Here is a 23899-nt window from a genome sequence, read left to right as displayed (position 1 = left end):
ACCCTGATAAGCAACTTCCAAGAATAATATCCCCACCGTCGTTTCCATTGTCCTCGCTTAGTATAAAAATTCCGAATATTGACGACCAAATCAGTCTGAATTATAAGACCATACTTGAACATTGTAATAATAATAGTAATTGGTACTCGAGGGTCTTGGACTCTTGAGAAATGAAGTTTTTGTTTTATATCATTTTTTACGTGACACAAGCGTCATCGACGCGCATGGCGTGAAGCCACAGTTTACTACATGAAATTACAAACTAAATACGCAGGAAATAGCTATTGACCGAGAAGAGAAACGAGCGTCGTTCGAGGGTGTATCAACCGCGTTGCAAAGTATCGGGTAGATTTGGTAGGGAAAAGCACGTATCGATCGGGACACTTACACGTCTGTGCATTTTTGAAGGCGGCCGCACCTAGCGGACATACTTATCTCCTTCATTTGGATCTGCGCGTCCTTCACCAATTTTTCTACGTTCTCGAGAACGGCCGTTGTTTCCGGACTAAGCACCGGCGAATCCGAAAGAGTTGCGCTGGATCTCTTGCTATCGAGCTGCAAATCAGACAACGAATAACCCATCTAAAATTCGAGTGTTCTATTAGGTTGCCCGAAAAGTGTCTTTCTTTTACAGATACATCTTTCACAACGACTCATCTTTGTACAAACGCGAAACCTAATCTATCGAACGTTGTGATCTTTACTTTTGGTAGAACAAAATGGATCATACGTAATTCGATAAAATAATATAAAACGGGAAACGTTGTGCATCCATTATTTCCTTATAAAACGAAAGAAACTTTTCGGACGACCTGATATTATCCAAATTAGGTGCATACAGCGTACACTCGTATTCAGAGGTATCAGGAGAGTGGTGAAAGGTAAATGTGTTTCGTAGGGTGACTCCTTGCATAGCCCGGAATCCCTCGGTCGAGGTGCCACGTCAACACAATTTGTTGGGTCGCAATAATCCCAAGGAACTGTCATAAAACGTGACTTTTTGATTTACCGCTAACGCGTTAGGTGGCATAAAACATCTTCGAGTCAAGAGGTTCCTTATGGTTATTGCTGTATCAGGTAAAAATGGATTACACCCTCGAGCGATCAGTGGTGGGGCAATCACCACCGAGCAAGAGTTTTCCTTTGCAACAGCATCGTCACCGAACCTCATTGGTTCATCATCTTTCGAACAGTCAACGTTTCTTTACCGGGTTGTCACCCTTCGATCATTTACCTACTTCTCTTATATCTTACGTAACAGCGTAACTATTTTCTCTACAAGGTTGTTGGAAATATATGTCGAGTCATCATTGGGCTTAGGGGCGTTTAACGAACCTTCATTCGGATTAGCCATTGTCGTTGTACAATATAGATGACAATTAACTGTACAAATATGATTGTTTCAGAATTTGACAATTAGCCGTGGCGATGAGATACTCGAGATACTAATGTAGTATCGTGGGAAAAAGGCCGAAGAGATATCGGGTTAGCCATAAACAATGTCGCGAGAGCCGAGGCATCGTCGGGTCCATCAATGTGTCGTCGGTCCTTAAATTGAATAGTTTCGTAGAAAAGGCCTACGTGACCCTGGCCACGGCTGTTTGCGGAACACATGCGTGGTGGGGCTAAGGAAAGACAAAAGGCATGCTAGAACGGGCATCAGTGTCAGTGGAGAAACCGCAGTGTCAGTGGAGGAGCCAGAGAGTGTGAATCGAGAAGTTGGGAGCCCAGTGTTGGACTAAGACGTACGACGATATTGTAATCAGTTGTTGTATTGGGTATTGCTCATTAAACGGAAATTAATTTTAACCACAAATAAAACATCCTTACTTGTCCTTACTCTAGACCCATTTAAGATACTACTAATGACAATAATCTTAGGTTCAATAAGGAATACACGGTCAACAGGATGGCAAATGCGCTGACTTCTCCAAAGTCCAAGTGGAACTGCACTTACTTGTCCACAGTCAAAATGGAACTCACTCTTGTACTTTTCTCTGTACTTGTCTGTACCCCTCGGGTCAACTATATTTTTAAGCAGAGTTATACAACTACTCCATACCTCTGTTAGGTAAAAAAATCCATCCCGTGACCGTGGCTACGTTTAGCGACCAGATGTGTCACTTCGAGCCCAAGCCTACTGTCATAAATCTTAAACATAATCGGAGTAAATTATAAACAACTGCTTCTAAGTTTTATTATTTAAGTACAGCTATAATAGAAAGTCTAGCCTAAGGTATTGGGGATTTTCTAAAAAATTCCCAAGGAAAGGTTCCCGTGTTCTTTCATCTCCGAGATATATATTACAAGCTGTTAACCTCAGTGTTATACTAATTCAACCATCCCTATTATCCTAACTGAAATAAAAGATCGATCTGTTCGTGTCGTCGATTTGTCGTCTCTTCGCGACTGGTCGAATAAACAACAGGTAACTTTGAAAGTATCTCTATATAAGAAATTAACGGAATCTCTTTTTCAGAATTATCTCGCTTGAGGTTATCGATTACGCAAAATCCGCACGATATTGTAAAAACAATCCTATGGATTTGAAATACCAAAATTCATCCTGTATCTTATCTACGTCTACCACATTTTACGAGCGTTAGTTTCATTGTCTCTTTCTTCTTCTTTTTATCGCTTGTTATTCCGATCAATTTTCATATTTGCCATATGATCGCGTTTCTTGTTACACCGATACCTGTTCATCGTTGACCGCTTTCGCCGCTGCTAATGTAACTTTCCTCGCGCTTCTCGCCGTTTCTGTTCGACGAGCAGAGCTTCTCGACCCTCTGATACCGCTTCTTGCGTATTGAGTTTCCTCTCTTTGTTGCGCTATCGGCACGCGAGTTTTGCAATAACAATCGCACGCCGACTGTGACTGCATTCTCGAGTGGCGAGACGCGGGCAAACGAAGAGGTGGGTCCGTGCAAAGGTCCAAGTATTCTAAAACGTCAGGCTTCTTCCTGCGAACGAAAGAACAAATCGTATTTATAGGTAGAACGTTTGCAAATATCGTGGATAGAGTTAATATTTTTATAAACGTAAGCAAACAGGCACTTTCTATACGTTGAAAATTTTAATGGATACCTAACCTAGATATTTCGTGTTACGTTGATATTGTGTTCGTTTTACGTGCATTTTACGCTGTCAAGTTTCTCGTGAATGCATCAAAATCTGCGATCCAGCTATAAAGCCTTTTAAAAGGAATTTATCGCACGTCGAGTAAGTTGTTATAAAAACACGACACGGTAAAAATTATTTTACGAATCGTCCGTAAGCTGAAATTACAGCTAAGATTCTATACAAGATTATGCTGTGGTTTAATTAAATCTACAGCAAATTGAAATAAAGTTACGACCTGTATTCCATTCATTTTCCGTAAATCACATAAATGAACTTTATATGTGCGTATATGTAAAGTAAAATTTTACGAATCACTCATAAACTGGAATTACAGCTAAGAAGATTGTATTCAAGATTACGCTATGGTTTAATTAAATCTACAGCAAATTTAAATAAAGGCACGATTTGTATTCCATCCATCTTCCGTAAATCACATAAATGAACTTTATATGTGCATTTATGTAAAATAAAATTTCACGAATCACTCATAAACTGGAATTACACCTAAGAAGATTGTATTCAAGATTACGCTATGGTTTAATTAAATCTACAGCAAATTGAAATAAAGCTACGACCTGTATTCCATTCATTTTCCGTAAATTACAAAAATAAGATTTATATATAAAGCAAAATAAAATTTATATAACTTGAATGTTTTCAACGATAAGCTACTCGATACCTAAATAATACCAAATCTCCTGTTTCTTCCGCAAGAAAAGTATTCTTGCCCCTCTATCGATTAAGAGAGAACGTGAGCACATTGCGAGTCGCGACGTTGCGAAAGAACGAAAGAAGGAAAAACAAAAAATATGGTCGTTTAAAAACGGTTAAGTCGAAGAATCGACGATAACAAAGTTACTGATGTCTGAGAAACAGGGGTGGTTGCCCTGGTCGAGCTTCCACCTCTTCCACGTTCCGTGATAGAAAATCAAACCGTGCATTACGTCGTCAGCATTGTACAGGTTGCTGGCCACGCTAAAAACTATCTATACGCGGTAATATCGATCCTTAAAGGGAGTCGCTTCTTTCCTCGTTATCGATTTTCTGTCGTCCAGCAAATTGACCAGTTCCCCAAGCATCGAACGTGCCAGTATCGATTCTTGAAATATTCGAATCGAGGGAACTCGAACTTTTGCTCGTTATCGTGTTCTATCGAATTAATTAATTCGTCGATATTCGACGTATCAATTAATCATCGTCACTTCGTTACCGCGTGTTCGTCCCGCACGTTTTACGATTTCTTTTTTTCGTCGCTCATCCTCGCTGAGAGGAGCTCGATCGCCGTCGATGCAAATAAGATCGACACGTAAATGGAACAACGTTCCTTTGAATTACGATCGACGAGAATTCAGTCACGAGATGGAACATCGAAGCAAACTATAAACTCGCGATGGAAGATATCAAACGAGTCGACGCGAACGCTTTTGGTAACGACGAATATTCAGAAATATCTACTTTACCAACTACGAAACGTTTATTCATCTATGCAACGTGCATGCAAGTGAATATATCCGAAAAAAAAACTGTACAAAAAGAAAATATCCCGGAGCCTTTGAAGCGGAAACTTTCGGAATAAAGCTAGGAGTTTCGAAGTTTCGAAGCCTGGAAAAACACGGAATGCTAAAATTTCGAAGCTGGCCGTCGAATAACCGTGTATAAAAATTCAAAATAATTCATAGACTTTAATAACACGATTTCAACGCAGAGCAGCATTAATATTTATCGTCGTATTCATAGGCAACGATAGAAAAATCGACGCTGGAATTTCAAATCGCTCGATTAAACGCTTGGCTGCTTGAATAATGTATAAACATCGCCGTAATAAAGATCTTCTCTCGTTAGACGCTTCGTACGTTATTTTCATTAATTTAACTCGGCCGATTCCGGATAAAAACGTGAAGTATAGGGAAGCTGAAACAAAGAGAGTTGTAATATCGTATAATCTCTGAGATTCGTATCGCTTCGAATTCCATTAAAACTTTTCAACGATCGCTTTGACGATTAAAACTTGCTCCACGACGATTCCGAAAATCTCTTCGAATTTTTATAAATTCTCCTTCTTTCTACCTTTCAAGAGACGAAGGACTACTTCACTTCGTTTAAAACGTTTATTACGAAACGAAGATAAATGGATCCATATCCGTATGTATTTCTATATTAATTTGTCCATTGTGATTACGTTGGAAGCACAGAGCAGACGGTCGTGCGAAAGATCGCACAATTTAACGCGCACTCTCGACCGTTAACGATAACATCAACGTTTCCCGTTTCCTATTCGAAGGAAAACGAGTTTCTTTAATTAAATAAATTACCTATTTTCGCAATTCGAGTAAATGGTGGATCACTCTCGATAGCAGCTTGTAAGGAAGATATTTTATAAATTACCAAGGGATACGCTTCTATCATAAGCGTAATCGTAAAAGTTTTAATAGAACTTTAATGGATCAAGATCTCAGCCCGTAACAAAATATCGAAAAACGCGTATGAAAAAAACGATGCTTCGTATGATGCCTCTCACCAAACCTGTCCGAATTTCCTTGTCGGATAAGACACGTAATGGCGAATGAAAGATTCGATTAAGGAGGAATAATATAAGGCGCGAGCACGTTCGCGGTGGAAGAAATCGTTGGTTATTTTTTCGATGTATACGCACAAACGTGAAACATTAACGTGTTCGCCGCGCATTACGATGACTCTTATTATTCGGACTCGATGACAGAAGTTTGTTCAAGGTTTCTTTCGCGCCATCGCTCGGGATGTTTGCGATTAATAAAGAGATAATTTGTGCAAAATTTGAGCTCTATCGAATAACTGGGAGAAGCTGCCTTCGAGCCCTCAAACGTTCAAATGGCTTATCATTTCCTACGTTACCGACTGTAACAAAAAGCGACGCATGTTTTTTGGGTAAAAAAGAAGTGAAATAAAAAGACTGAAATAAACGGGTGAAATTATTTCTTTGATCTTGAAAATTACAGCGTGTCCTGATCGTTCTCTCGTCGATTAAAGCTAAAAATAACGTGTAATTTTGAGTTTTATCCCTAAGGAATCATTACACTTAAAGAACATTGTTTGTCGTACAAGAAACCTTTGTAGAGAATTTTTTGTAGATTATTGGAGTTGATAAACAATGTGTGGTAAGGAAGAAAGAGGTTGGATGGGAAGTAAATTCTCTATTATTTTTTACTTTTGACATCCGTTTACAAACATTGGCTTCCAGATAAAGCCTGTCTTTTGTAACCAGAAACTTTTCGTCGATAATTCATTTCGGAGAACATACACTTTTTGTTCCTCGTAATTAAAAAATAGTTTGTTATATTCTTTCGTTAATTCGATACGATAAACACTCACTATTCGACGGCTATTTTCTTCATCGGCAATGGTCGTTACGATGATGATAACGTTACGAAACGATAATGATCGCTAACGATCGTTAACCTTCTAAGCTAATTCTTACTAAGCAATATCGTTACTTTCGTGTACTATACTGCCACAGTGTTACAAATTGCTGTTTCCAGCGTAATAAAAGTTGTCATGCCACGTATAAGGGGTCTGTGCTTTTATTATAAAGGGCACATGGTCTAGATCCACGCTAATCGAGCTGGATTTATACGAACACCCTAAAAATCTTATTAAAATAAATTACCAGAAATTGGCTTATAAAGTTTCGTTTACCCAAAGGAAGATACCTTGTGTAGCCAAACTTCAACAGTAATTATTGATCATGCGTTATTGTTCTTTGGTAGCCGGACGACGGTTCTCGTTATTTTTAGTGTACGTGACTTCGTACAAAGTAAAAGTTGCTTATATTTAAACACGACGTGAGAAAAATATTCGCTGTCGCTCAGACCGAAACAAGACTGAACCAGCCCGGACCGAGAATAATTCTACAAAAATAATAAAATTTGTCAGATCTTTTAAAAATTATATGGAATTTAAACAAAATGTTCCCGAAGCGTTCAAAATCACCCAACGTTTTTTCAGCCAACTTAAATATATTGTTTCTTTATGTAATATTGTCTCGTATTGTGTGCGAATTATCTTTTATTGGAATGGTTTGCAAACTGTCAGAACCGCTACAGTCCAGTATCATGTAACGTTGATACAATCTCTCTTTCTCTTTAGTGTGTGGACTTCCTCGACGAATATACAACAACAATAAAACACCATAATTTCTAGCATTGTCCGTTGTACAACGAACGGGAAGAGCCTTTTCCTTTCTTGCCTTAAGGAGATTTGAACTCGCTTCACCGTAAGTGGTAACCAACTACGCTACCTACTTCGTTAATTATCAATCTCATTTACAAGGCATATACGTTATTATTACTCGTAAGTGGACTGCAGACTTCTAATTTTATATTTTCATGAAAAAGACTAAGGGAATGGAACCTATACGGTGATGTGTCTCTTTGCGAATATAACACGATCGTTATAATACGATTATGATACATCGTAACAGTTATAATCTGTAATCGTTGTAAATACGTGCGTTATTTTTGCTGCACGCTGTATCTTCCTATGTCGTCGATCGGAAATTTCTTCCATTTGACAGAAATATGAAAGTCGTTTCGATCTATATACACCGATACTTTTGGTTAAACCGATTCACGTATTGCGTTATAAGGATGAAAATTCCCTATGAAAATTCCTTACCGGTACACGGCATAGATAAATGAAAATTCGATCAGCGGATGAACGCATTAACCACGCTAAACCACGCGATGTCTATCCGCTTTAAGGCATACGGAGTCTCTGTGGTTGCGCAGACAGTGAAGCGTGGCTGGCATTCGAGTCGTCTGCTAAAGGCAGATCAATATGCTGCTTTTGCCGTTTTCTTCCTGTCTACGTTCCTCCTATACAGACAGGCAGGCTCCTTCTCTCTCTTTGGCCCAGCTATCGCACCAGCTGAACATTGGCATTGATTTTCAAAGTTCAGGAAACGTTGCCTGCCTGCGAAGCCTGCGGAGGGCTCCGCCGACTGTTCTCTGTGACCGGGCTACAACGTTGCATGCACTTTGGCTGTGTAGACCGGATCAATACGTTCGATATCGCGTCAATTTTGCGCAGAGGCCGTTCGCTCCGTACCGGAACTTATGATCCCATCGCTTCCGGCCGGCAGCAAGCGTACAGCGCGGGAAAAATATCGAACGCGTATACCGTGTACGTAATATGGTTAACCTTTTCGAATTGGAATACTTTTTTCATTAGAAAAATGAGAAAAAAAACGAATATGGCAACGTCGTAGATTACGTAACTATCTCGAATTACGGACAACAAAAAAGAAAAGAAAAAAGAATTCTGATATATCGTAAGGGAGAAACAATTTGATTTATCGAATTCTTTTAGAGAGGAGAAGCAAAACTTTAGAAACTCGGTTTAGAAAGGAAACTATAGCTGTAAGTACTTGCTTACATGCGATAGATGAGAAACAATTGGAAAGAATGGTAGGAAAGAGGACGCACAATTGTTACACATCAACACATATATTTTGCTTTTGCATGTTGCATACATACGATAAACAGTATAGTGTTTACGCGTTCCTCGAGGTATGGTATACTAGAAAATTTCATTATCCACTACTACAATTGCTATTCGACGTATTATTTCGTTACTTCCGCTTTCCTGTGTACTTCTGCTGTGTAGCTATCATGAGAGAGAGAATAATCGATAGAAAAAAGAAAAAAAAACAAAAAAAAAATCAAAAAAAAAAAAAGGAAAGAAATCAAACGGAACGAACAAGGTACAGCTGTGAGAAAAACACACTCTGCTCGTAATGATTCGTACAATATATATATAATACATTATTTTTCTTTCTTTGATTCGTCTCTGGAACGAAGATTGCGCGTTCTTGATGCATCTTGGTTTCGCTCGGAATAAGAAACGAAAAATGGGCAAAAACGACGTCTGACGAGAAAGTTCCTGGCTTTTGTTTTTGGTCGTCGACAATGAAATTGGACGAATGGAAAATGCGACAGGCAAAAGGGGCGGATTTCTAAACTCTATATAATTATCCAAGATTAGTGTAAACAGTCATTATTAATATTATTGTTGCTGCAACGAAACGATCGTTTCCTTTGTGCATTTCCAATTTCGCTCATCTGGCCGACTGACACAGTATAAAATAAAAATTAAGAAAAAAAGAAAAAGGAAGAAGAAAAAGAAGGGGAGAAAAGTAAGGTAAAACCTTTGCTATATTCGCTTAAAGATCAACGCATACACACACACTGCCTGAGGGAACAATAAACGGATTCGTACGTCGATTATTTTCAACCGATATTCTTCGTTTGTTCCGCAAAACGTCGTCCAAAAATAGTAATCGGAAATTGAGCAAGCGTTTGAGATAAACGATCGCGCGCGAACAATGCGAAAGACAGCAAAACGGACAGCAAAAAGAGCAAACGATCGCCGCTTAGACGACCGATTTCGACGACCAATGGTACTTATTGTATCGATGCATTGAGAGGATAAAGGCTCTCGCGGGTTAACTCGTAACAAATCGATTTTTCTACAAATAGCGGGCTGAGACTTATAGCGATGTAAGTGAACATTTTCGAAATTCTACTTGCTCGTCTTCCTTAAATCTCTTAACAAAACCGCTTGTTTAATTTCTCTCGTTTAACGTTTTGATTCGAGAAATTCATAATTTCAACGCTCGGCTAATTTATATATCGTATTATATAAATATCGAAAGTTTTTAAAATGATTTTTACGAACAAAATACATACACCGTATATCATAGTAACATTATTGCGATCGGTAATCGTTCTTCGCATCACTGTAATTTTCAGTCCGCCAAATGTGACGTGGAAACAAAATATTACATCGCTCGGACAGAAAGAGAGTAAAAGACGGTTCGCAAAATCGCGGAATACGAGGAGAAACGAACGGAATACAACAACAACAGGAGGTCGTATCTGCGTGAAGAACTGTGTCTTTTCTGTTAATAGTGAGCCTTCTCTTTTTTTTCTTTTTTATTTTTTTTTTTTTTTGCCAGTTATCCTCTTTCGTTTTCTATGAACATTTTCTCATTTTTGCAAAAATGGGGTAGATTGTATAATAAACCCTTTGTTTTTTTTTTTTCGAACGAGCGCTTCGATTAACTTTGATATCGAAGGTAGGAACTACCTGCCTCGGACTAAAAAATATCATGTACAGCCTCTGTAAGTATTGCTACGATCAATTGTGCTCTTTCCAATTTCGGCTCCTCCCTTCTCGTTCGCTTGCATTCTCCGCTCTTATAGTCTTTCCCTTTTTCTCTTAAACCTTTCGCTACGATAAGCCTTTAGCCGTCGAATTATAATTTGCTGAAAGCGTATACAGAAATCTTCTACGGCACAGAGTCGTTTCTACTTTCTCTTATACTTTTATGACCACTAAACTCCTATACTCCTACTTCTAAACGTCATATTTATTCTCATTTCTCAAGGTGTAATTAGTTAGTCAAAAATACCATCGCAACAACTTACAGTATTTTATGGTGACAGACATTGACAAGTACTTCAGAATTTTTCCAAATTTTTCCGAAGCCAAGAATGATATAAAAAGAAGTTAGTTTGATACGAACGATGATCGAATTACGCTACAGAGAGTCGACAAAAGTTACTCGGATCTGTATACCAAAAAATTGTCAAGACATTAAAGCTCCAAAGGTATATCGTAGCAAAAGGATTAATCCATCTTTTGCTCTTTTCCGCAGTATCTCGTCACTCATCCTTTCGCACTCTCTCGTCAATTTTGCATTCCTGTACTCCGGTACAATAAATTCGCTTACGCTAACGCAGATAGCCTCTACACTTAGCCGCTTCGAGCGCGATCACCGCGTCGAAGCAACGTGTAATTCGAAAAAAAGAGCGCCGTTGACCAACAGAAACGATTGTGTTCCTCAAGTTCCGCCGGAAATCAGAGTCCCAACAACAGAGTACGAAGCGTGCATCGTCTCTGGATAGAACTTGAGCTACGCGAACGCATGATTGTTTCCGATTTCGCGCGATTTCGCCGCTCCGTTCTTCGCTTATTGTGCCAAATCCGTTTTGTACAAATATATACAAAAGGGAGCCGTATGTGTTCGCGTCCGAGGGACCGTCTCGCTTGGAGCGGACAAAACTCGCCAGAGGTTCCTCGAACGTCGGCAAGAGAACAACGTATGCTTGCATTATATATTTTTCAGTTTCTCGTTTCGTTTCTTTCCATTCCACTTTCTTCGCTTTCTTTGCTTCTCGTTACTTATTTATTTTTTTTTTCGTTTTTTTTTTTATTCTTTTTTACGTTTTTAGAGACAATAGCGAGTGTATGGTTCCTATTTGACGGGCATCGCCTTTTTCATTGGCAAAATGAAAAACCAAAAGGCCCTCTCACTTAAAGTCTAGCGATTAACTAAAGGCGAAAGTGGACGTTACACAATCGGATACCGATTCGTCTTTTTTTTTGGCTTTTTCTTTCGTTTTTCTTTTTTTTTTTGTTTTTTTTTTCTTTTTGTTTTTCTTTTAATGAATGACTGGATAAGAACGATGTGTCCCTCCTCTCTCGTGTGTTTTCTTATTTCGGATACCACCAGACGAGTCTTATAAAGAGAATTCGCGATCTTCTTTTTTTTTCGCAAAAACGAGAAAGAACGAAAAGGAAAAGAGAAAATGACGAGGAAAATTGAACAAAATTCGCTCGAACGTCCTACAATTGTTTGAACGTACGGTTCTTGTTTCCTAATAAATGATTCGAGAAGAAAGAAAAAGAGAAACAAAAACGAAAAATAATTTAATAGAATAACACGCAAAACGAATGTAAGTTTTCCTTCTTTTGTACATTTAAAACTGGTTACTCCTTTAATCCATAAGTTTTATTAATAACGTGGTATGTACACATATACATAATGTACAGAAAACCCGTACGCTGGGTCTAAATATGTCCGCAATGTTTTTTTCTTTTCTTCTATCATACAATGAGTGTGTAGTAGTAGAAAGAGTATACAAATAAAAGATTAGAAAAAGACGACCGATCGGGAACTTGCCCGAAAAGTTTCGGAACACCGAAGTGCAGTACTCCCGACTTCGGTTAATCCGCGATCACGCGATAGCGTGAATAAAAATAAAGTACAATACAACCGCCTGACTTTAATGGTACCGTGGTGTGTTACCGTAATGTACTTTATGTATATATATGTAAGTGTTTCGTGTGTGTGTCTGTGTGTGTGCGTGTGTGCATGCGGCGTGTAAAATGTCTCTGTACGTATAGTGTTTCAAAAAACGCGAGAACATTCGCGACACAAGAAATAATAAAGAAAGGCGATCGAGTCTAAGTACAAACCCAAACCGGACACAAAATCACTCTCGCGTTTTCTTTTAACGTTTATTCGTATATATTCGATGAAAATCACGTGTGTTCCTTTTTATTTCCTCGCGCATTAACCGTTCTAAGATAATCCCATATATACACGTGCGCAGGACCAACGCCAGCATGTCAAAAATTGCCAAAGACTTCTTCTCTAGACCAGTCAAAAACAATCGATCGATGTACGAACAATCGATCGAAACAATCGGTTGTCTCGGTGAACAGAACACCCAGCGAAACGCGTCGCTGAAAAAAATCGTCCACTTTCCCCGACAACAACTTCATTATTAATTCCAATTTACACCGACAACGTCTTTGGCTCGAATCGAATAATGTTGGCAATATCGTCGCCAAACATGTATCATCACCGTTACCAAAAAGTATTTTTTGGTTGAACCTTCACGGTTCCACCATGATTAACCCTCGTCAAAGAGGGTGCAAAATTTGAGACCCGTTTTTAAAACAGCGTGAGAATCTTTAGGTTTCTCTCTCTTTCTTTACTTTAAGCCCAGAGCCTGTGGTATCGTCGCCCAAGATAGTGGCTATCTCGCCTTGCATAAACGCCCATGGCACTTGGCTGTTCGCCAGTGGACATTTCTCTCCACTTGGGCAATAAACCTGAAACAATTGAAATTAACGTGAAATTAGGTCGTTACGTCGAATGACAATCGCTCGTTCTAGATGCAGAATAGATATTTCGGTCGGGAACCCACCTCTGAGCCAGCACCCTGTCTCTTTATACTTTCTCGGCTGCAAGGGAAACAGAATTTGTGGTGTGGCACGCTGGGACACTGAACAAAATGCGTGTCCTCGAGGCGTTCTTGACACAGGGTGCATTTTAATATCGGCGCTGATACTTGTTCGGCTCCGGCAACTTGGGCAACTGCTCCTTCTGATGACGTTGTCACAGTCGTCGACGACACGTGCCTTGAACCATTGGATCTCCTACCCGAGGATCCTGTAATCAATCAGTATGCATACAATTTAATTTAACGTATTTCTATCAATTTTATGCGCGATAGTAATTGGCATTTAATCCTCAACTCGTACGATTGGATCCTAGATGAACGCATAGTTTAGATTAGATTTAACTTAAATTATCTAACTTTGAAGTACATCGTTTTAATTTGTATATCGTACGAAATAAATATCATTGGTGGTTTGCAATGCGTAAAATATAACGTATATTACCACCAAAAATACTAGTTGAGGATTTGAACGAAAAAAAAGAAAGAAAAAAAAAAGGAAACAGACATAATTACCTGAACTGTTCGGGCTATGCTGCGATCCTCTGGAAGCACTGCGTTGCTGAGCGTTCGTAGCCGTGGTCGGTGGGCTTCTACTGGTTGGACTCGGATTATTCGGTGGCTGTGGCACTGATTCTGGCGACGCTAAGTTGTCAGCGACAGACATGAGCGCAGCCATAGGTGACGGGCCATTTGTCGAACCCTAAAACACAACATACCTTTCAATATACATATCACATAGATCAACATATAACCTCCAAATAGTATTGTTAGATCGTAGATGACCAACAAGATTCTAGGTTAAATTACTCAACTTTAGCCTACGCTTCGTTTCAACTTGTATACAGTATTTTATATGATAGTGTGAGAAATGAAGTACAAATTAAATCGTAATATCGCAAATTCAAGTAACCTAACCAAAAATGTTGTAATCATCTCATGATCCAACGATGTCAATTGAGAGTTAAACGTATAAATAGCAAAGAATAATGTATCCTTAGACGAACATTGTTATCCTCATAGATGTATTCGCACGCGGTCGTTAACATTTGGAGCTTGATTACCTGGTGATGATTCGTTTGTGGATTATCGTTGGAGGCTTCTTGCGCCGGTGGCGGCGGTGGTGGAGGGCTCGTTCGCGGGCGAAGAGGAGACCCTCCACCGTTTGCCGCCACATTTGCTGGTGCCAATGGGATAGACGGACCGACGTATGCCCCTGAAATTCGATCGATCGTTAACATTTTTGCTATTACTCTAACACAATCTATTCTATACGTATTATTAAAATTAACGTGACCAAGCGATCGTTGAATGCGCAAAAAGAAATTTCGCTCGAAACAATTTAAGTTATTCAAAATAACCTGTAAGCATCATCATATAAGAACAGAGACACTAATAACACTTTCTACTCTATATCATTAAACTTAACCTAACTGAATGATTATCAATTGTCGAAAATATAAAATTTCACGCGGAATAAATTATCTAACATAACCTACAAGCATCGTCATATAAAAAGAGCAGAGACTTCAATGGATCATTGGAAGACAGAAATAGATATCCTTTCCCCTCTACATAGAGCAGCACGGACAACGTCGTGTGATTATGCTAATTGAAACGAGTGTACTTTTGTCATTCGTTGGTCGCATCGAGGGCAGACAAGCCTCGTTCCTGGATCTTTATAAATAGACTGACAATAGTGACACACGGATATTCGACCGATTTCCAACCGTCTAGAACCAAATCGAAACAGCTGCTGCCCGTTAAGTCCAATAGGTTAAGTCGAACGTTAGCGTGAAATTGATATTCCACGAGAGATCGTCTACCGAACGACACATACAAGACGTGCCATCTGTGTCGCCAGCTGTATACGAAGTGCTTTTCGTGACTTATTTGCTTTCATGAGCGCGCGATTGTTGCTGCTACACCAAGGAATATCGAGCGTTCTCGTACCTCGATATAATACTACTTACAGTTTACAGGACACATCGCGAGGTTACGCATTTTGATATTGTTTACGAACCGTTTCTATACCACTCTTAGGTCACTTTCAATGATAAAATCATTAACACGCGATACGCGTGTTACCTGTACATTTATCTATAGTATAGATATGACTGTACGATTACATTGATACTGTATATCATATACTCGTTGGCCTTCGAATTTTCAATATATCGTTCGACGATAAACGTAGAAAATGCTTGGAATTTTTATGAAATATATGTTATAGTAATTACTTTTACTTGTATTAATATCGTTCTAAAATACAAACGCAAATACCAATATAACTGCACAATTATAATTCAACTAGAATAAGAAATATTTCAAAATGTCTATATAATAATTAACTTTCGAATTTTCAATACATCGATTAAAAAATAACTATATTTTAATCATTATTACCTTAATTGTTATCTAAAAATCTATCCTTATTATTATCTTTATAGAATTACTATATGAAGTAATTTGATTGTAATTACGTACGAATTGAGATTTAAATAACGGGAAAAAAGTATTTCAAAATGAAGATGATATATCAAATAAGAGATAAACGTATGAAATAATTGAAGTTTTTATGAATTCAGTGTCTACTATGTTTTCTTGCGTTAATATTGCTATAATTAGAAATGTTTCAGCAAAATATTTCTTTATTTTAAAAATAATTTTGGGTATTAATTTTGATGTAGCGGCCGCATCATTGAAATAACTTTAAAATAATACTAATTAGTAAAAAAAATTCTAGGTTATGAATTACCGTGTGGTAATACTATTTTACATTGTCAGTGTTCATAAATATGTTCCTCAAAATAACAAGCACGCATACCGATAGTTAATTTAATATTTCATGAAAATACGATCCGTTCCCTTATTTAAAAGTGCGTTCTTCTTTTACTTAATCGATTATACGTTAAGAAAGGTCAACAAACAAAAGACAAACATATTCTCCGCTGGATATACTTTATTTGATGGCGCTCCTATCTACTGCTGTTGACACTCGTAAAATGTATTAGCAAAGCGCAATAACATACACTAAGTTGTAACATAAATACGTTCTGTTTTTAAACATACATCATTTATGGTACTATAGAGTATATGTGTATAAAATCGATACAAACATTACCTGTACAAAATTGTTAATTCTCAAAAAATATAATTATTACAAATTTTTTATACGGTTGATATTTGTATGAATATGTATTTCGTACGAATAACTCCACAAAAATAAAAGACAGAAACATGCAAATGAAAGGAATTTCTTTATCCAACACTGATTATTCGTACTTAGAATCCATAAGCTTCCACGAATAAGGCAATTTCAGAACGGCGACAATCTCACAACTTTACTCTGCCATTCCACGTACGATGTTATCAAGAACCGCGCTACGCAACGAAATTCGCCCGACAACGTGCTACTTCTCGGTTATCGCGTGTCTCGTTATTTTTCTTGGCAAGATGTTTACGCGTTTCCGAACCCACATACGAAGAAACGCATTCCCCTTGGTACGAGCAGATAAGCGAACGGATCGATATTAAGAAAGAAGCATCGTTTCGTCACGTTCTACGGAGGACCGTGACACGCGATATCTCAGTCGAGTATATCCACCGGCAATCCTGTATATTCCAGTGGAACGCAGCATCCGCACGTATCTACCCCCACCACAAAGAGAAACAGGAATACGAGTCACCGAGATCTCGACTAGAGCGTGGTCTGCCATCGAGAAGATGTGTGACCGGTACTTTTCCGTGACGACTCTGATAGAAGCGAGGCCCGTTGGCGCGTCTCCGCTCTCTATCTATCTCTTGAATCGAAGAAACGTAGCAGCGATGATTCCTGCTGTACCGGAGGAAACGAAAGAGAACGATGATCACGGAATAAGGAGAAGCAAGAGGGGCGACCGACCCGAGAAAAACGCATGCGCGGTTTTGTAACAGACATCGCATGATGCACGTAGGCGGCCGGCTTAGTCACACTCTGTGCTTTGTATATCGCAGCTAACCGGTCGACTATAGTGGCCTTGTTTCGAAAGTATGACCCTCCCAGCGTCGTTGACGCCGTCAATGCGCGCATTTACGGCTAACGTCTCTCTACAGAGTGTCCTGAAATGTTTATTTTAAAGCTGCGTCCTCACAGAAATAATAATTTACTACTTTGTGTTAATGTTCCATGTTCCTTGAAAATGTTGTTATTTGTTGTTCAATGTTTCTCCTTGTTCCATCACATTGTTTCTGTTGCCAATAATAAAAGTTACTATTGCTTGTTACCGTCCAGATCGATCCAGATAAAAAATGAAGAAAAAAATTTTCTTTCAGTGTATACTTGTTTTTAAAGAAAGATGTCTTTAAAATCGAAACGACTTAAATCTGTTTGATTACGTTATTTCAGCGTGGACTAAATGTTTTTGCAGGTAGTAGTAAGTATTTATGTAGTAAGTATTGTTTAGAATGTGTAGCAATAACAGGAAACAAAAAGTTTCTCATTTTTGCTTCAGTGAGAACACAGCTTTAGGTTATGTTTTCTATTAGCTTCAAATTAACCTTGATGAATCGGTCGTGAAACGAGAAAAACAATGCGGTGTAACTTTGCAACTGGTCGAAATATTTATTTATTTGAATAACACATGACCTTATTACGTGCTACGTAAACTACGGAAACTACGTGGTAACACGAGGACAAATAATATCAAATATGTATTTGTTTATCTTGTTATTGGAAACAATGAAAACCATACTGTTAAATCGTAATACGCCAAATAAATAGCTATAACGTCTTTATCGATATGTATAAGCTTTCTAACGAGATATATTCTCGTATCGTATCAGACTAAAGTTCTGTCAGGCGTTTTGCAACACCTTGTATATGGCATGGCGAGAAGATACGTGCACACGAAGGCGATACTCGTCCAGTGACGTAGGACAGAGCCGATGTATACATGTCTCTATCTGTACGCGATCGATCGAGCATAGTCGAGAACCGCGAACCGTGGCAATCATTGCGAAACACGGTCGAAGCTTGCTGCTCTCGTTACTCGGTTACTACCGTTGCTGACAGCCTGTCATTTCTCATCCATCTCTCTCTCTTGTAGGAACGCATACGTGGCTACGCGTATATTCTAAAACGACTCATCGAACGACAAGAAAAATCGATAACTATTTTTCGGAACGTGATATCGTTCTAAAAACCGGTGAACGATAACGATACTAACCTATCAACTGTTTTATTTTAGTAATCTTGATAATCTTAAAATTGTCAATATAAATATACTTGTGAAATGGTGAAAATAGTAATTTACACGAATATAAGTAAATGAATGAATTCTCAAAACGGAATAATTCTTCCAAGTGAAGAGTTAATTCGTTTTTATCAATTGAGAGGTTAGGAAGTTCGAAACGAAATAAAAATATATATATTAAATCAGAATTCTAATTGCACAGGTAGGCTGTTGTTTATTTGGTATAAGTTATTTCTTTGTCGGATATATCTATGAAATTTTACGCGTTCACTCTTCATTAAAGAGAATAGCAGTGCTTAATGTACGTTAACTCTCTTTGAAGAGGCACAGAATGACGGGAGAGAACGTAACGGGCACACATAGAGTGAAATGAGCAATAAATTTAAATAACTAGAGAGAGAAAATATCACACGAGCGGTCAGATAATTGCCAGTAGGATTATACCGACTCGACTGTTTTAATATGATAAGGGCACACGAGAATGATATTATAATGTTTGTCACGTCTTGCGATACTCTCTACGTTTATGAAAATAACTAAAATATAGTAACTTCCTATATCTACTTAAAAATGAATTGCAGTATTAACTATATACAAAAATAAATTATTTGCAATAAATTTACAGCTACGTAAAAATAATTTCGTAAAAATTACGTAATTACGTAAAAAAAAGTATCAGAATTAACTTTAAAAGAGACATTTAAATCCTAAGTAAATTTTAATCCTAAAAGTAAATTAATAGCAACTTAATCTAATCTCTACTAAGATCATAAAAAGCACTTTCTACGATATAAAAATTAAAACAAGTAGGAAAGCTGGTTTTCTATTTTACAAAAATTTTCTGAAAATCCACGTTTATTTCCAGACTCTAATCTTTGCCAGCGGCTAATCTATTTTTATCGAAACATGCGTACGTAAACGGGAACCCTATCTTCCCAACGGAAACGCTACTGCTAAGGACAAAAAAAGGATTAGATAAGATCGGGAAACAGAAGTAAGTCGTCAGAATATCCGTCGTTATCGCTCTGAATTTTATATAGTTTCACGCATAGGTCCGAATCCATTTAAGCGGCAATTCAAACATTTACAAATATCGACAAACAGTAAACTAGATTTTTACCTTTCGCTACTAACTCCAATCCTCTGCAACGTTCTTTACAGACAGCAATTTACGTGTTTCCGCGACTCCTAGTATATCTAGTCCCGATCGTTCGATTCAATTATTTCTTACGGTTATTTTATGTAAGACAGCTTTTAGAAAGCGTTAGATTTGTTCGAATAGTTTCTTCAGTTTTCCAATCCGTTTTAGGACGCCATAATGACCGTTAATCGCTAATTTAATTTTAACTCAACTGGTAACAAGCGTTTCAAGATCGGTAATGGAGAAAATTGTTGAAGTTTGATAACGGCACTGACACTGATCCATTACGCTACCGATTCTTTGCTATTATCTATTACTCATCGAATAAAACCAGATATATATCTTATGATCATCCTTTTGAATATAATAAGTATATTTGTGTTAAATTACAATTTACTGTGGACATTTCAACGAATAACGATCAAAATGGCATTTTTCTAGCAATTAATAAGCAAGAATAATGTTGGATCCGAGTTATTCGTCTCTATTTCTTAGCTGAAGTAACGATAAATCACTATCGTTTCACGAAACGATGAGAATGACGCTAAACTTTTGTTCGGCGTAAGAGAAATGGTGAAAATTTTCCAGAAAATATTTATAGCAAAGAGCGAGGCGACAAGACAGATGGCCTCCCTCGGTGACTGCAGCGAACCACCACTCGATAACCGTAAACACACACGCGCGTTAAGGTCGAATTAGAAAGTGGCCAGTGTCGAAATAACGGTCGATGACCAAGGTCACCCCGGCTGTACGTAGGTATACATACATACTACGTACGGGCGCAGCAAACGCGAACCTCGGACTCGAGCATCGTCAACCCGCCTCGTCAATGAGCCACGTACGACGGAAAGGAGCGCAAGAAAAAAGGGGGCCACGCTACAGTTACCTTCGCGGTGCAGTCGCGAAAAAAGGTAAAATATATCGCGTACAAGTTGAACCGGTTTTTGAAAGTATTGTAGCGACGCGGTACTTCAACAGGAAAAAGAAACGATTTTTGCACAAAAATTGTACTTTCTATATGTATAATATTCGGTACAGTTCGAAAATGTATTTCCGGCAAAAGAATAATATAAAGCGAACTTCTGATAAAAACCGCTAATATTATATCCCACATTGTTGGTCTTTTCTTTATACTTCTAGTACAAGTTAGTTTCACTTCTTTACCATTCTCCTACCTGAAATTCTATTAATAGTGTCAAAAACCTAATCCTGATCTTACATTGGACTAAACATTATAAATAGTTCTCTGCAAGACTAATAAATCTTATGTACATTGTTTTGCCCGCCCATCACAGATATATATGTTTATTCCATAAAATAGAAGGTCACGTTGACAGCCTGTGGTCAACATTTTTTTAAAGAGATTGGTCATATCTGACTGGTTACGATCCAGGAGCGAAATTACATTTGTAAAATGTTTGCGACGGTCGATGAGATTTGTATTGAGCAACAACGGACTCATTCATTGTATCTAAATATACTGAGTGACGTCATCCGATTGGACGTCACGGCACGGTACGGCACGGCAACTCGGTGTATCTTTTGGTCGTCCCATCACGTGCTCAACGTACGTCTCCTTTATACGCGTTTGGACGACTGCCGTTCGTCCAGAATGAAGGAACTGGCCGAAGGAAAGACAAAGAGAGAAAAACGCGCGCTGACTCGGAGGCCGCAAGGCAACGCGCGTCCGATTTATAGTGGGAGGAAGAGAGAGAAGGAAGATGTATCATCCTTTTACTGCGGCGCGGATGATTCCCCGAAGCCCAAAGGCTGTGTCTTTTAACTCATACACGCGGTTCCTTTCCCGTGCCAGATGGCCACGCGCACGACCAAACGTTTACCTATTTTTACTACCAGCCGATAAGAGCAACCAAGAAAAACCATCTGCTTCAAAATGGAAGAAAATCCAACACCTTAATTTCAACATAACCGGCAATTGGTGTTATTGGACCATAGAAAACGGAGATTAGTTTTAAGTTTGGTTACATTTAGTTTTACAGTATTTAATTTTGATTTTTATATTTTCAATTTTACACGATAAATGTTATTAATGGTCTTTATGACGTAAAATATGCAATAGAAATTAGAGCGAAGTATTCTGAGATGAAGCAACTGATCCTAAAGTCTTGTGGGTCAATTACAACAGAACGATACCAATTGAGGCGTAATATCGGGATGCCCGGTTAAAATAATGTTGCATGCATCTTCGATGGTTATAAATATCAACAACATTACTGGGTAGAATATTTCATCTGTCTTCCAAAATATCTAATTCCTCGTAAAACAATATATCTACGCCTAATAAGAGTAACTATATAACTTCTATAAAAATAAACATTGCAGCCATAAATAATTCTTGGTCGAAATCGAGGATGGCGAAGAGACTAGCAAATTTGAAAGCGGAAACGCGTCCATAACACGAGTAGCCAGATCGTTTCTTCTGCGTGTAACTCACCATTGGTCTTAAATGTAGTGGCGGTATCAAAACTGGGCGCTCTCACAGGATGCTTCTCTTTGCTTCTATCCTGCACGTAACTGACGGCAAGGCTTACAGCTGGCAAAGAATCGCCTCTGGTCAATGGCGGCCTGACCGAATGTTGCTCCTCCAACGTGAGCCTCTTCTCTGCGTGCTCGTCCTCGTCGATAGTGGAAATACTTCGCTTGAGCTGTGCGATGCCTCTGTTGTGGCTGAGGTTCACGTGATGCGCCACCGCGGCTAGGTGGGCGTTCGGGATTCTCACGTTATTACTCCTCATGCCATTCGCTATCTCATGAGTTTCCTCGTGTTGCCGAGAAATCTGCTGTCTCGACGACCCCGAATTAAATTCTGTGATAGAATTTCGGTGATGAAGCTGCGAGTAACCGGCGATATTGTGATGCCTCGAATGATTCTGTCCAGTATTCTGTATCGGTAGAACATCCAAATTAGCACCGCCGTTGTGTTCAGTGTGTCCAGTTGCTCTATATGTTTTCGATGTGGAGGATCTGGCTTCGTGGAATCCGTGTGCCTTTTTCATTTGCTTGGCCGATTCCAATACTGCATCTATCCTGTCGGCGCCCTCGTAATTCACGCAACCGCGGCATACGGGTTCCGAAAATTCGGTGATCATCGCCCAGGGCATCCTGGGCAGATCGCACAAGTAGCACTGCGTTCTCTTTCCCATCATTTTGCTCGAATTCTTCGTCCGCGAGTACTCCGCCGAGTCGTCACAACGTACCAAAACGTATCACTCACATCCACTTTATCACGTCTACTATCCTGTTTCTTTTTCTTTCTTTTTTATGTATCTCTCACGCACTATCGAGACGCACAAAGTATCGGTTTTATAGCATATTTGGCATGAGAGACTGCGCTAGTCACCGCATATAAACACTAGGTCAAAAATCAACTTCACTCGCAGAGAAATCACTGAATAATACTCCCACCGCGTCTTTCACGTTTCCTTTCCACTTCGGTTTCGTAAAACTACATGGATCGAGTCGCGACGAGAAAACGATGCCCGATATTGTTTGTCGGTTATTACGCCGGGAATTCAGCGAGCGCGTATTAACAACGCCCGAAGTGAGCGACGCGCCGTAAAGGCGGAGCTGAGAAAAAGAAGAACACGTTACTCGGACGCCAGATATTTTTACCACCAACTTACTCTCGTGGTAAATCGAAAGCCGACTAACAACTAACCGCCATTAGCACCGATGCGCGAACGTACGATATGTATACAATAGAAACCGTATTCTAGGTTGAACACGAGACACGAAATAATGGTATGCGCGCGACACGACGACGTGCTCTCGCTCGCCTGGTTGCCGTACGAGGAGACGAACGCTCGAGAATGCGGCGGTAAAGCGGAGCTACGGGTGTCGCTCTCTTCCCCCCTCGCCGGTCCCTGCCTTTTCCTCGGCCCCGCTTCGCCTCTCCGCACACCTCTGTTCGACAACGCGACGACGACGACACAACGGCGGCTACGACGCGCTCCGCCAATCGGGCGTTGTGGCGTCATGGTGCATGACGTCATAATCGCGAAGCTGCGCATGCGTACCGGCTGCCTGCCCTAGGGGACACGTAGTCAGCGACCGGGACTCGAATGCGAACATAGAGTAAGTGAGACAGAGAGGGAAGAGAGAACCGAGGAAAAAAAGATGACGATAACACGCGCGCGCACTCGCGCTCCGTACCCACTCTTCGCAACGAGAGGTCCACTTTACACTCGAGAAAATGCTGTTAACGAACTACTCTTCGATTTTACTGAATATGGATGGGATCTTATAATTTATTGGGAGATTAAAATCGACGATTATTCAGCCGGCTGGATACCTCCTGCAGGTTACTTTTGTTA

At 39.2% G+C, this 23899-nt stretch overlaps 2 protein-coding genes across 6 annotated transcripts in view; both read right to left on the bottom strand.

Moving 5' to 3' along the window:
- Positions 1 to 23899, bottom strand: part of LOC100648253 — a 57419-nt gene that overhangs the window by 5558 nt on the left and 27962 nt on the right. Inside the window, exons 1-3 of one of the 4 annotated variants that reach the window (XM_048409695.1) lie at positions 5642 to 5918; positions 2699 to 2963; positions 389 to 555 (exon numbers count right to left, since the gene is read on the bottom strand). In XM_048409695.1, coding sequence (XP_048265652.1) covers positions 389 to 555; positions 2699 to 2963; positions 5642 to 5808 — 599 coding nt within the window. In that variant the 5' untranslated portion in view covers positions 5809 to 5918. The other 3 variants (XM_048409696.1, XM_048409697.1, XM_012313058.3) reach the window with 3 other exon arrangements.
- On the bottom strand, positions 8585 to 23498 carry LOC100648171 (interferon regulatory factor 2-binding protein-like B). Of its 2 annotated transcripts, none has more exons than XM_020865202.2 (5): positions 22021 to 23498; positions 14198 to 14406; positions 13707 to 13893; positions 13158 to 13402; positions 8585 to 13062 (listed from the first exon to the last, which is right to left on the bottom strand). In XM_020865202.2, exons 1-5 carry the CDS (start codon positions 22730 to 22732, stop codon positions 12922 to 12924), a joined length of 1494 nt encoding a protein of 497 aa, XP_020720861.1. In that variant the 5' UTR covers positions 22733 to 23498; the 3' UTR covers positions 8585 to 12921. The 2 variants fall into 2 exon arrangements, with proteins under 2 accessions (XP_020720861.1, XP_003398456.1); XM_003398408.4 differs by having other exon boundaries at positions 14255 to 14406; positions 22021 to 23486.

This window comes from Bombus terrestris, chromosome 10 (assembly GCF_910591885.1).
Source record: "Bombus terrestris chromosome 10, iyBomTerr1.2, whole genome shotgun sequence".
NCBI lineage: Eukaryota > Metazoa > Arthropoda > Insecta > Hymenoptera > Apidae > Bombus > Bombus terrestris.
This window is presented reverse-complemented; position numbering and strand designations above follow the sequence as displayed.

Coding starts and splice junctions, on each gene's coding strand:
- LOC100648171 (XM_020865202.2), bottom strand. CDS start 22,732: ATGATGGGAAAGAGAACGCAGTGCTACTTGTGCGATCTGCCCAGGATG. Junction 14,407..22,020: donor CACTACATTTAAGACCAATG/GTGAGTTACACG, acceptor ATCGAATTTCAG/GGGCATACGTCGGTCCGTCT. Junction 13,063..13,157: donor GACAGGGTGCTGGCTCAGAG/GTGGGTTCCCGA, acceptor CAATTGTTTCAG/GTTTATTGCCCAAGTGGAGA.